This window comes from Fulmarus glacialis, unplaced genomic scaffold (assembly GCF_000690835.1).
Source record: "Fulmarus glacialis isolate BGI_N327 unplaced genomic scaffold, ASM69083v1 scaffold42776, whole genome shotgun sequence".
Taxonomy (NCBI): Eukaryota; Metazoa; Chordata; class Aves; order Procellariiformes; family Procellariidae; genus Fulmarus; species Fulmarus glacialis.
This window is the reverse complement of record NW_009220783.1, coordinates 19565-32470: the sequence shown is the minus strand read 5'-3', so window position 1 is coordinate 32470 and position 12906 is coordinate 19565. Positions and strand designations below refer to the sequence as shown.

Genomic DNA, 12906 nt, shown 5'->3' with positions numbered 1-12906 from the left:
AAGGCCCCACCGCAACAAAAAAACAAAAAAACACCAAACCAAAAAACAACAAAACAAACACCCAAAACAACCCAAAAAAAAAAAACCAACCAAAAAACCAAACAAACCAACAAAAACCAACCAGCAGAACCTGCCCCGGGGCTGTGCCAAGCAAACCCAAACGGCAGCACCTCCCTCTCCCTCCCCGCTCCCCCCCGGCTTTTAGAAAGAAAGTCCCATCAAGTATTCAAAGTTTATTACAAGTGAACTGGAGATGACTTGGCATGAGCGATCCATTCAATTAACAATAGTCAGAGGACGGGCGGCTCTCCCTTGGCTCTGACAACACTTAGCACATTAAGAGACGGAGGCCAGGACAGCTCGCATGGAAAAAAAACGCAACAGCCACCCCTCCACACGCAACTGTGAAAACCAGCAGCTTTCCAGGACCGGGGAGGGGAGAACAACATCACGGAGGCGGGATTTGCTTTTACTTATTCCTCAAGTAACAGTCGATGGCACAGCCCTAAGTGTCACAAACCCTTGGCTTTCCTTGAGCGGGTTGTTTTTTTTTTTTTTTCTTTTTTTTTCTCTCTTTAAATGGAAATTCAGACAGTATGTGAATCTATAGGGTTAAAACGAGTCAGTCTCTGGGGAGCGGAGCCTCAAAAGGGGCCGGCTGCCGTGGCAGAGCTGGTGTCGGGGAGCCCATTTTCCTGCGTGTCCTGGGACGAGGTGCTCGCCTGCCGCTGGGCCAGCGCTGAGCTCGAGTGTTTGCACTTGGGTGAACCGCACTGACAGCTGAAGTATTTGCCTTTGATGTCCCAGAACCTGTCTCCGTAGTCAAAGCTGCAAGAGAAAGACAGAGACGGGGTCACTGCAAAGCAGGAGGCATGCGGGAGCAAAAGGGACCATGCATCGGCGCAAGACGCCGGGGTCAGCAGTCCTTAGTGCTGCCACAACAGGGGTTTTTGCAAAGCTTCAGGCGATGAAGCGCCTTTGCAGGATCCCCGGGGGACCCTGGGGACACGGCCTGGAGAGCAAAGGGATGGAGTGAACCAGCTCGGGAGCAGCAGAGCTTTTGTTCCTCTCCACCCGGTCCTTCCCCGAGCGTGGCAGCGGCTCCCTGTTGGAAAAGCAGCTCCAGGGACAGCACCCACCCGATTTCTTCTCCAGCTTCTATATGCCTCGTGCTGAAGAAGGCGATCCTGGGAAAGCGGAGGTCCTGATGCGACATGAAGACTCGCACCGGGATGAGGTTTGGCTCGCAGAGGTGGTTTATAAAGCGGCTGATGTTGCCATAGAAACGGGCATCTATGCAGTACACCTCTCCATCCTAGAGGAGAAACGTTGCATCTTTCATTAGATGAGGTTGGGTTTAGTATTATTACTGCTACTTGTTTAAAAAAAACAAATGACTGAACTATTGGTCATTCCACTAAAACTCAGGAGAGCTTCAAGAAGAACAACCAGGGCAGGACACCCAGTGTGGGTTTAAAAGGACTAAAAGCACACACTTTTATATTCAACAGTACTCTGAAAATACAGTTTTCAGCACAGCACTCTGCCCCCACAAGCCCAAAGACCTTTTGAAATGCCCCTGACGCTGGCTGGCACATCAGCTCTCCCCAACCCTGCTCAGCTAAAGGACCAGTCTGGCACAGTGGGATTGACATGTGGTGCAGACAGACACCTTATGGGTAAAAGCCACTGGACAGGGGAACAGGCATCTGTTCTGTCCTCTAATTGAACACGACAGCTGGAAAACACAAAGCCAGAGCCTCGAGAAAACACAGGTTTTTGCAGATAAAAGTGAAAGTGAGAAGATAGAAATTCCCTTTCCAGAGAGCAGTAATATTTTGTTTTCCTTGAAAATAAAAGAGCCCCCCTCAGGGCTTTTTTATTCCAGCAGAGAATGACTGTGCAAAGCAGAGACTTTAATTACCGAAGCTAATTTCAGTTGCAAAGAGGCCAAAAGCAAAAGGATCCATTAGCAGTGCTCAAACTCCCTTTTGGGCAAGCACCTTGCAATCGTTAATGGATGAGCTGTGCCAGATCACACCGCCCGACTGGTGCAGGAGCCCAGGGAAGATGTCCCAATGACTGGGGGAGGCATCACCCCACATGGTGCCATACCACACACAGCGTTACCAGCTCTAATTTCAATTTTAAGTAATTCCCATCGCCCTCTCACTTTTATCCATGGAAATGCCATGGTTGGTGAAGATAACATCACTCACTACCACATCTAGAGACCATCTGGAAAAACCTGAGCCCTCCACCATACAAGTCTGAAGAAAGGAGCCTGCTACCTTGACCAACACAGGCAGCGTCCTTACTGTGAAGCTCTGAGGAGGACAAGTCCCAGAGCAAATTGCTTCCCACCTTGCTACGAGGGTATCGGGAATGTAAGAGTCACAAGGTGGCAAGTAGAGAGGAAGAGGAGAAACCATGAACCTGCTCTAGGGCGAGATGAGTATCCTTCTCACGAATGGGAAAGCACCAGGGTTTTTTAGAAGGGAGGAAGCCCGGAGAAAGCCCTTCTTGCCTGCAGGCAGGCAGGGGTCACAGGGACGCAGCAGCCCGCAGCCCCAACTGCTGCCTCTCCTCCATGGAGCACAGCAGGGCCAAGTGAGCAAGGACTGCAGAGGATGGGCCAGCACGTGGGAAAGGGGTGGCTTAACACAAACAGAAAGCAACCACAGCAGCTAAAACTCAACCTCGTCTTTCCAAGAAATAGCGTGTCCTATGTTCTCCTCCTGCAAACCCAGCAATGGCAGTAAGTTTTGGCTGTTTGATGTTCACCCCCTTTCAGACACGGGACGGGATGTGACTGCAGGACCTGGCACGCTGAACGATTCACCATGCACGTGGCCTTGAGTGACAACTCAAGGTACAGGGACATCAGAAATGACATCCCCACCATTTTTTCACTACAGCACAAGCCCATCCAGGCCACTCCTTTGAGACACACCAGGACCCCAAGGCTGTCCCTCCCAGGATTGGGGCTCACACCTTTAATAATTTCCCATCTCTCAGGGGGCCACAGGACCTGGCTGGCTCTGCCCTGCCCTCCTCCACCCATCCCGATGGGCTTCGTTTAACAATTGCTCAATGACTTGGTACCTACTTTTCTACAGATGATCCACTTTGAAGAAACCCTGAAAAAAGACAACGTGCTTGCACCTGTACTTAGGTCTTCCTTAGGTCTCCCCTCCTTGCTTCACTAAAGGCTTCATTAGAGTGAACGCAGAGGATCCCCCTCAAGGCAGCCAGCCAGGGGCTAACCTAAAGGCAAGGCAAGGCCCAGGTGGACTCCAGCTCATAAATGTACAAACCAGGTTGAAGTCCCAGCTGCTTTTCAGCTTCTTAATTACAGTTTGATCCCTCTGTTTTCAGACTGACTACAAGACTCATTACTTGCCTTTTTTCAGTTGTTAAATGTGTGTTGCTTTAAAACAAAAAAATAAAAAAAAGAAAAGCAAAGCTTCTTTGTCACTAGCTGATGACAGAAACAAGACAGAGACTGTTTTACAGCTTTCCTTGGAAGCTGCCCCACTCCTCTGAGTCCCCAGCTCACCTCTCTCCTCTTCTCCTTTCCCAAGGAAAGACTGAAGTGATGGCCTTGCTTAAAAGATTTAGATCACACTTTTCAAAGCAAGATTTCTGCTCTGAGATAGCCCTCCGCAGAGCAGCGCAGGATAACTACCAGCAGAACAAGCCTCAAGTCCCTGCCAGGGTATCTGAGGGATCCCTTTACAAGTGAATGGGGTTTTTTTCAGTCTTCCAGCTCATCTTTTTATGAAGAACTTACAGAGCTGCCAATCAACACAGCTGCAAGCCTGCATATACACACCTGAGTATCCAAAACTGAACAACTGAACTCAGGATGCCCAAACGGTTTTGACAAAAGAGCATCTTGCATCAAAACTGGCGTGGGCAGCACATACCGTGGTGGCCCAGCGCTGCTGCTGGGCTCTGTTACTGTTTTAACAAGCCCTACGCCTTACCTCAGCCACTCTACACTTTGACTAAAATGCAGTGAGGATGCGGTCCTCCTCTTTGCGGTCCTCCTCTTTGCAGGCTTTCAGATTGTGCTGTACATCAAGATGGAGACAAATAATCTCTCTGCTCATCTGGAGAGGTAAGACCTTGGGTTTGTCTCATTACACACCTTCAGATACAGTACCTTGTTGTCAAGGTCGAAGAGGTAGGAGTCCTCTTCACGGACGTCTGCCTCGGAATCGGATATCAGCTCACCAACGTACCTGCAGACAAACAGGAAAGGCAGAAATAAGATGCTCATGCAATCACAAGCTTGGGTTTAAACACCTCTTTCCAGGAAGAGGGAAAGAAAGGGATGCAGCCCAGCCACAGATGGCAACCCACGGCCTGAGCAGTGCAGGTCATCTCAAAGCCACCCGGGCAAACTGAGCTTTGCCAACTTACAGCAGCTAAAATCTGGCTTCAAACTCTGTCTTTTCAGGGCAACACTTTTAATATTAAAAATGGAGTCTGTCTTCCAACAAAATTTACTTTTTCCCTGAGGACTATGTTTCCTTTTTGTTGGCCAAGATCAACACATTAATCCAATTCTCCCTATGTTCACGGTCAGACTCACGCCCTGGCTCTCCTATACACCACTGCAGTGCTTGTGCTGTTTACATCCCAAAGCAAAATGTTTGTGTCTGTCCTTCCTGTATTTTCCAGGGTATTTTGACCGATTACATAGGCTACATACCTTAAAAAGTTTTGTTTTGAAAGTCTTAGGTCTAACCTAACCTGGAGGATCCCTGGAAGGATCTAGGATTCTTTCTCAATCCCTCTCGAACCAGAATAAATCAGAGTTGTGATCCCAGTAACAACCACCTTTTTGTAAAACCAGGTGCAAGGCAGATTACAACCAGGTCCTCCGAGCACCACAAAGCATGAACTGCTTGGCCCGGCTTGCTGAGAAGGACTAAATACATGCATCACCTTTCACACCCCAGACAGATGCTGGTTTTGATGCAAACCCCCTTGTTGCAGGAGTCCCTGCTGCACTGGTGTTCCCACATTTGTCTCCCCGTCTCCATCTTAAACAGTTTTGGACTGTCAAGGTTCAACATTTCCTGCCCTGACCTGCTTGCAATCAAAGTAAGAGACACAAGAGGAAAGGTACTGAGCCAGAGGGAGGATATGAGAAAGAAGCGACAGCACAGTAGATTCTGGTATGTAAGTCTTCCCGGCCTGCAATGCAACACTAGTTAATTATAAGCAAAGAATTCACAATATGAATAAATATTCTTCGTAGCGTCAGAGACTTCCATGATCAGCAGCCATTATCACAGCATTCCCCTGCAGCTCTCAAGGCATTTTCGAAGTGTTAACCAACCGTATCCATTTCCTCCTGTGGCTCAAGGCAGCATTTAACTCCAGGGCTGGGGAAGAGGAGAGCCACGAAACATTAACCTGGAGAGGACCCACACACTCCATGACAAGGCATCATTTGGCTGCAGTTCCCAAATCTGAGCAATCTGGCCAAGTTGCTCTGCCAGAGCAGGAGGCTGCCGTCGCGTGTGATCCTCCTGTTTGCCCCCACTGCATCTTGTTATTTATTAAACACTCCCGTAAGGCTGCGGCATTACTGGAAATCACACGCTCGTTGGTCACCTAAAGCAATAGGAAGATGATGGCCAGAGAGGGAGAGAAATTGCTGTAGCACGGCACAGTAGCCAGCAGCAGCTGAGAAACAGCTAAATAATGCTGCACGGAGAGGCACTCTGCTCAGGGACAGCCACTTCAGGTTTACAACTCAGTGAAACAAAAAACCACATCTAATTAAAAATTGTTGTTTCGATGTTCCTTTAAAGACTATTCCTGTAACTCATTTCCTTTCCGGGACTGCTTACCAATACAAACGGTTCCCTAATTTCCCAGGTCCAAAGTTATGGACGCCTTTCTTCTCAGCAAGATATTCAGCATGCTGATGGCAAGTAACTACATCTCAGAGCTTTACACTGCCACTCATCACTGCAAGATCAGAGCGCACTCCATGCAAAAATCAAGAGTAACAAGAAGTCCCTAGGACAGGCTCCAGCATTTTCCAGGGGGTGTGGGAGATGGGATGCCTGGGGCTTCTCTGGCTGAAGGTGTGGCTAAAATACCTGGCTTGATACAGATGGTATCTATTAGAGCATCACTGTTTTGTACAGAAATGAAATATTTGGAAACTACGTAAAGGATGTGCACCAAAAGGAACTGACCAGATCCTCACAAACCTCTGGTTTCTGCATCCCACTAATTCAAAGCCTCTCCAATAAAAGCCCTTAACCAGCTGTGCCATTTCCAGAATGAGCAGTTACACTGTCTGACAACCAAGCATGAACAGAGCAGATTCAAAACAATCCACAGCAACATCAGCACAGGGGGAGCAACAGCAACTTCTGAGCGGTGACAAATTCGGAGCCCAGGGAAAAGCCTGCACACGAGCACACTCCTGAGCATCTGCGAGTGGAAAAGCCTAAAAACTCCGTGGGAGCCCAGCGGGGCAGGGAGGATGACACTGCTGCATCTCCCCTTGCTAAGCTGCTGCTTCCAGGACAGCGCTGAAGGTACTGGAGGCCGTTAGTAGGAGGGTCTGGAGCAGCTGGGGTCTGGGGAGCCCTGGAGACGACGGTGGGAGGGCTGGCTGGCCACCGTGCTGGCAGAGCTTCACTCCCAGCTGCCAAACTGCTCTGAGCACTGCTAAACGCTCCCTGCAGAAGGTGCTGCGGGCTGCCAGAGGACAGTCTGCAAGCAGAAAGGGAAAGGGAAACCATTTTTTGAGTGATTACAGAGAAAAGTTGAAAGGTATCTGAAGTACGGAGCAGGCTGAAAAGCAGTATGTGTGTAGAACAGGCATTTACACACAGAAAGAGTCAGGACCAGCAGAGTTTTGCAAAATAAAAGTGTTGTAAGAACATCTCCAGATTTGCCCCTCATGTGGGCATACATGAATAATTATGGAATAAAAGTCATCCTTACACCAATACAATTTTCATCCTTCCAAAGCAGAGTAATAACCTCCATACAAAGCGACTATCCACTCAGGGCTTTAATCCAGACGTTTAATGCAAAATGCTTTTCCACAAGAGCCGATCCCGGGAGCTGCTGTGTGCAAGCAGCCCCCCATGCACCGCCAGCACCGGTGCTTCTTTGCCAGAGATGAGGAAAAGAAGAAACCAAATCTATAGGTTGCCCATAAAGAATCACAGGAAGGATATCAGTGCAGCTGAGTGGAGGAGGAGAAAAGGACTGCAGTTGGTGAGTTGAGTGAATAACGTGTGTGTGTCTGTGAGAGTGACAGAGACAAGGAGGAATGTGCATGGGCAAGACATAAATTAGCTCAGCTTTTTAGTATGCAGCTCATTTAGATAATGAAGAAGATAGCGCCTACCACTGAAACCATGTCAGCAGCTCCTGGCAAGGGTGGAGGGAAGAGTTAGGCACGGTTGTGGTATCTGCACCCCATCAGCTCTGATGTGCTCTACAACGCACCGGTCTGTGTTAATTACACCTTCGTGCAGGGCTGCGCCATTTCCTTGGGCTGCCTGTTCACCACTGCTTATTCCTCTTGCGTGTTAGCATTCCAGTAGGATTTGGTAAAGTCAGTGCCTTTTTTCTTTAGGAGCAGTTTACGTGCAGGCTCTGGCTCATCTCTGGGCGCTGAACCAGGACACGGGGACCTTTGGTACTTAACAGGAAGCCCCACCTGAAGACAGACTTGCGACACTCCCCACAAACAGCAGAGTTTTAAGCTTTACCTCTGAAAAAAACATTTTATCATCTGGCAGCTCCTAACTTGGAAGAAATACTTGGCCGATTCACCGCAGATTTTTCTTTTCCTTCTTTTTTTTTTTTAAATTCTGCAATAATCTTCCTCAATGTCCTGCCCTGATTCTGTACCACATCAATAACTAGTTCTAAAAAACCCTAGCACCTATTTCCATGAAGGGCATGAGTCCAGCCTTATTTAGAAGGTCTTAACTCACTGTAGTATTGCAATGAAGAAAACACTTTCCAAAATATTTAATAAAGTACATATACCACTTTAAAGCCTAAAACCCACGGGGTTCAACAGCAGTTTTTTCACTTGACATAAATCCGAACATTTTTGTTCTTAAGTACTTTATTGAATCAGGGCCGAAACATGTGCTTAACGCCAAGTGCTTTACTGTTTTGCTGAATCAGACTAAAGCCAGAGCTGTGACACTGGAAAACCTCTTGAGATCCGATATAAAAAAGTTATTCCAAATAGACTTGGCCTTAAGTGTCCCATATCCACGGTGAACATGTGAGTTGAGCACATCTGCAGCACAACCCAAAGGCATTTTTCCCCCATCGCTTGTGTTTCAGAGGCATAAGAGAGCTGAGCACAGATCCCAGCAAGACAGAGAGGGGTGGAGAAAGCTCCATGCTATGAGGAAAAGGACAAACAGAGCAGGAAATGGAGTCAGGAAACCTCTGACTGAGGGCAAGCAGCTCGGCTCGATGCCAATTTGATTTGCATGAAAACCTCTCCTTGAAGAAGGGCAAACCATCCCGGCCCTCGGGAAGCGATGCATTTGCGTGAGCTAATGAAAGCTGAATAACTTACTCGCACACAAAGGTTCCCAGTGGAATATCTTGCATTGTTCGCACACCCCAGCCCATCTTTTGTGTCCGATAAAGCTGCAATCGAGTCCTGGAAAAGAGGAAACGAAGCCACGTTAATGGCAGCACTCCGCAGAAAGACAACAAATTTTCATAGAGATGAGCAAAAAACCCAGCAACCTTCCACCATCACAAACTCAAAGATGATTTCGATATTCAAACCCTGCAGTTCTCACGCTGGCACCACTGTGGGTACGCTCCACTCCCACTGTTGCTCTGAGCGTGCGGGCAGATGCTCGGATGGGAACTGCCTGGGGACAAGGGACGGGCGCCCATCAACTCCTTTTCCCTGCCCAGCAGCACCTGGTGAGGTGCACACCTAAGGACTGGACATGTTAAGGACTGGGGAAGAGGGTACGGGATTGGATGCTCTGTGTGGTTACACTGTTAATGATTTACACATAGGACACCAGAATCCCACCACCAGCATTTCCTTTCCATTCCATGCACACACCCAGCACTCCGGGGAAGGCAGGGAAGGTGGAAGGGGACTTAAGGCAGCAGACTTAAGGCAGGGAGGGCTGCTGCAGGGGGAAGGGAGGGAGCTTACGGTGAATTAAGAACACCTTGAGCTAAGTGCTCTGATCCCTTTGCCCTCTGCTGAGGCCGGTGCATTTAGCAACTCCATCATATCCAGCTCCCTGGCTGAAAGACAAGGAAGAAACGCTGCAACTTGAAACTTCTTGGTGTAATAGCTGCTCTGTGGAATTTTACTGATGGAGTTTATAGGCAGAGAAACAATCCTGTAAGTCATTCTGCCTCTTGCTCAGCCAGAACTTGAGTTAAGTGCAGGATGAACAGTCTCCAGGGCTAGGGAAGGCTCGCTCTGTCCCCGAGGGAAACAAAACCCACTCTCGGCAACGCTGTTATCGGAATAAAGAGAAATCCGACGCTCACCTTAACTTCACCCTGTTGCTTTTTCCAGTACTTCTCTCCTCTTCCCCCCACCCATTCCCTCTTCAGGTCAGCTCAAACCAGGAGCTGTTCATCTGCTCACAGCTCCTGGAGCCTTCACCAGGGCAAAACACGACTTCATGTTAAACCAGTTGTAACACTGTATTTCAGGCTTGAGAAAGCTCCCCCATGTTTTGCCTCATCCATCACAGCAGAGCAGAGAGCCAAGCTCAGGTTCAGGCTCTGCTGTCAGGACCGACACCGGCAGCAGCGGGACCACAGCTCCAATCCCAGCTTCCAGGCTGAGCTGGGTCAGCCTGCCAGATGGAAACGTGTGCGCTGCCAAGCGGAGTTAATTTGGAGCAAGTCTGACGAAGGAAGCACTGAAAATGGAGCAGGAGCACCCATGTGTCACGCTGCAGCCCAGACGCAGGAGGTTTCCTCCACTGCCTCTCCAGGAGCCTCAGGCACAGCTCTGCCAAGCACCTGACCTTAGCGCCAGCTTCCCAACAAAGCTGCTCTCCCAGGCTCATGGTTGGGTTTCCAACCCTCCCATCTTTCAGAAAAACACTTTAGCAAGGCAAAAATGCAAAAGCAACAGCTCTAGCTGTACAGCTCCTAAATAAACACCCACATAGACACTGGAGCTCTGGAGCTTGGCAGGGAAAACCAGAGTGGGGTACAGTTCTGCTGAAATGCATTGAGCCTTTTCCTTACTTATTTTTAACGTTGCAAAATGTCATTGAAACTACAACGCTTGCAAAAAAAAGAGTTGTCAAAAAGTTTGCAAAAAACTTTTTTCCAGTGGGATTCCTTTGAAGTTTGTCCTGATACATTTAGTGCAGTGGCAAACTTCTCCATAGCAGAGGTCCAAAACAAAACATTTACATTTTTAGTCTGGCACCAAAATCGTAACAGCCTGATCCGCAGTACCAAGGCCAACAGGTATTCAGGTGTCCAATTCAGGGGGAATCATGCCAGGAATTTGGAAATTTTAAACAGCCAAGTCTGGGCATGCTGGCCTATATTTCTAATATATACTGCTAACTTAGAAGATCTTCTAAATTAAAGCTTTGCAGTTTCTATTGCTGTTTTTTTTCTTCACAGATCTCCACATGAGAAGTTACATCTAGGCTGTTCGTGCAAACCCACAAGCCATTTATATGTTTTATGGCCAGGCTGATGAAAGAATGCCACAGTTCCCATGTGACGGCAGCAGGGGAAGGGTGCAAATATTAATTGAGCTCATCAACCTGCTGCCGCTTCATTCCCACTGGCAACACACAGGAAACCACTTGCATCCCATCACTGCATGGTGGCACCTGCCCCAACTTTTGTATCATCTCAGGAAGTCCTGGGTTTTGTGGGTTTATGAGTGACCTGAGACTAGAGAGCTAGAAAGCTCACGAGCTTGCTGTTGGTCTTGCCAAGATAAGCTGCGTTTGGATCCTCCTTCTCACCTGAGCCCATTCTGCACCACCCGGTTCCTACAGGTTCGCCAGCACGAGCACGCATGATTACACTCAAAGATCAGCGGCGGCTCAGCCATGTTGAATTCAGGCAGGAGTCGGCCATCCTGAAGAGGAGAGGCATTCAAGACTGGGTTAGTTGTCTATTCCTGTGACCCCTCCAAACCAGAGGCAGGCCAAGAGCAGAAATTCCTGAGTGTAAAAACAGGCCAGAGAACCCCAAGGTGGAGGCATGCCCCGACCTCCCCAAAACCAGCGTCCGACCTCAACTTCTGCAGTGGTTTTGCTCTATCCCGACAGTGGCACACTTGCCCCTATCACTGACAGCTGACAAATAGCAAGAGACTGTCTAGATTTTTGCTGCCTGGCATCACCCTACACACCACCAAAAAAAAAAAAAAAAAAAAATCTTACAGTGCTGTGCAAAAAACCGGTACGCATCATCATCATTAGCATCATTTTGCAGTGCTGGAGGGGAAAAGCAGATGCGTAGTCTGTCTCTGGAATAAAGCCTAAACTTCCAGATTACAAGGCCAATACACCCAAGTTCTGTGAACCACATTATCTTCCCAAATAACACTCCCCAAAAAGCTACAATTCAATTATTTACCAACCATCTAGGATTACGGAAGCGATAGACGCAGTTCATCATATTTAACAAATTTGGCTTTTAAGGCTTGAAAGATGTAATCACCTATTAACGTGTAAATAAAATGGCTACAAAGCAAAGAAAGATGCCAATATTCCCCCTGGGAGAAACTTGCAGAGATGCACAGAACTTCTGATCTTAGCAAACCTGTCCAAATATTAACCTCAAAACCTCCCTGGAGGATTGAAGCATACTTACCCAAACCAAACCAGGCTTCTGGCAATGTTGCAGTTAAAACACCTTTACTTTGCCTTCATCCGGAAGGATCAGAATAAATAAAAACAGGCAAAAAAAGTCTCTCTACTACCCTCCCCTTGTTTACATATTACAGCATTTTCTATGTTGCTCTGAAATGGAAGCTGATTTCACACATGGATTATTAAATGCTCTCTATTACATGGGTATAATTAATGGCTCAGTTGGCATGACAGTAACACAAATAAGTAACACTAGAAAAGCTTCCCTGAGTATGCATTTTGTTATTATCACATACATCTCAAAGCTGAGACTGCAAGTTTAGGCATTTTAAAACAAAAAGTAGAGGAGTTGTGCAAGGAACTGTTTTTAAGGTACTATTATAAACCCTGAACTGTGCAAAGTTCAGCTCGCAAACACTGGTCTAACCCAACAGGAGTTTCTGTGTCCTCACCTTATCATACCAGCAGCGCATACTGAGTTGGCCACACATGCAGTTACTGGAGGAGCAGTCGTCTATACACACGCAATACTGGAAGAGAAGAAAAGGGGTTAACTCCACGCCACTCACACCAACTGAAGAGCAACTTCTGTGACTAGGTCAGAGAGGAACCCACAAGTCTTCGCCTTCTGCTGCAGTTCATTAGCCAGAAAGATAACCAGCCTCATTGGTTCAGTGGCATTTTTATCCCATTCCTTACTTCCGTGTGCAATGAACGTCAAAGGATTCCGGCTTACAGGAAAGGATCCCATACTGAGCCATCTTCATTTCTCATGAGATGATGTCGCCCTCTGTTACTAACCTTCCTCCGTGCCCTATGAGCTGTACTCCACGCTCAAGGACAAGGAAAGCTCCAAGGAGGGACCAGAGCTGGGAGATGATGCAACATGATGTCTCAGTCCTCCTCTGCTGCTTGCCTCTTCCCACATAGGTGCTCCAGCTGGCTGCTTCCCCAGCACTCCCCAAGCCAACATGGTCCCACCACCAGCTTCTGCACAACAGGGCTTGGGCATGGGAAGTTCACTTCAGCCATCTGAGAGTTGTGC

General features: G+C 48.0%; 1 protein-coding gene across 1 annotated transcript in view; it reads right to left on the bottom strand.

The window, feature by feature from the left end:
- Positions 1-222: 222 nt before the first annotated feature.
- The window catches only part of LOC104079014 (histone-lysine N-methyltransferase EHMT1-like), a gene marked incomplete at its 5' end in the record, with an annotated part of 30627 nt that continues 17943 nt past the window's right edge, over positions 223-12906 (bottom strand). The window contains 6 exons of the mRNA XM_009580882.1: positions 223-828; positions 1140-1315; positions 4169-4247; positions 8597-8683; positions 11007-11122; positions 12314-12391. Coding sequence (XP_009579177.1) covers positions 645-828; positions 1140-1315; positions 4169-4247; positions 8597-8683; positions 11007-11122; positions 12314-12391 — 720 coding nt within the window. The remainder of the gene's footprint in view (positions 829-1139; positions 1316-4168; positions 4248-8596; positions 8684-11006; positions 11123-12313; positions 12392-12906) is intronic.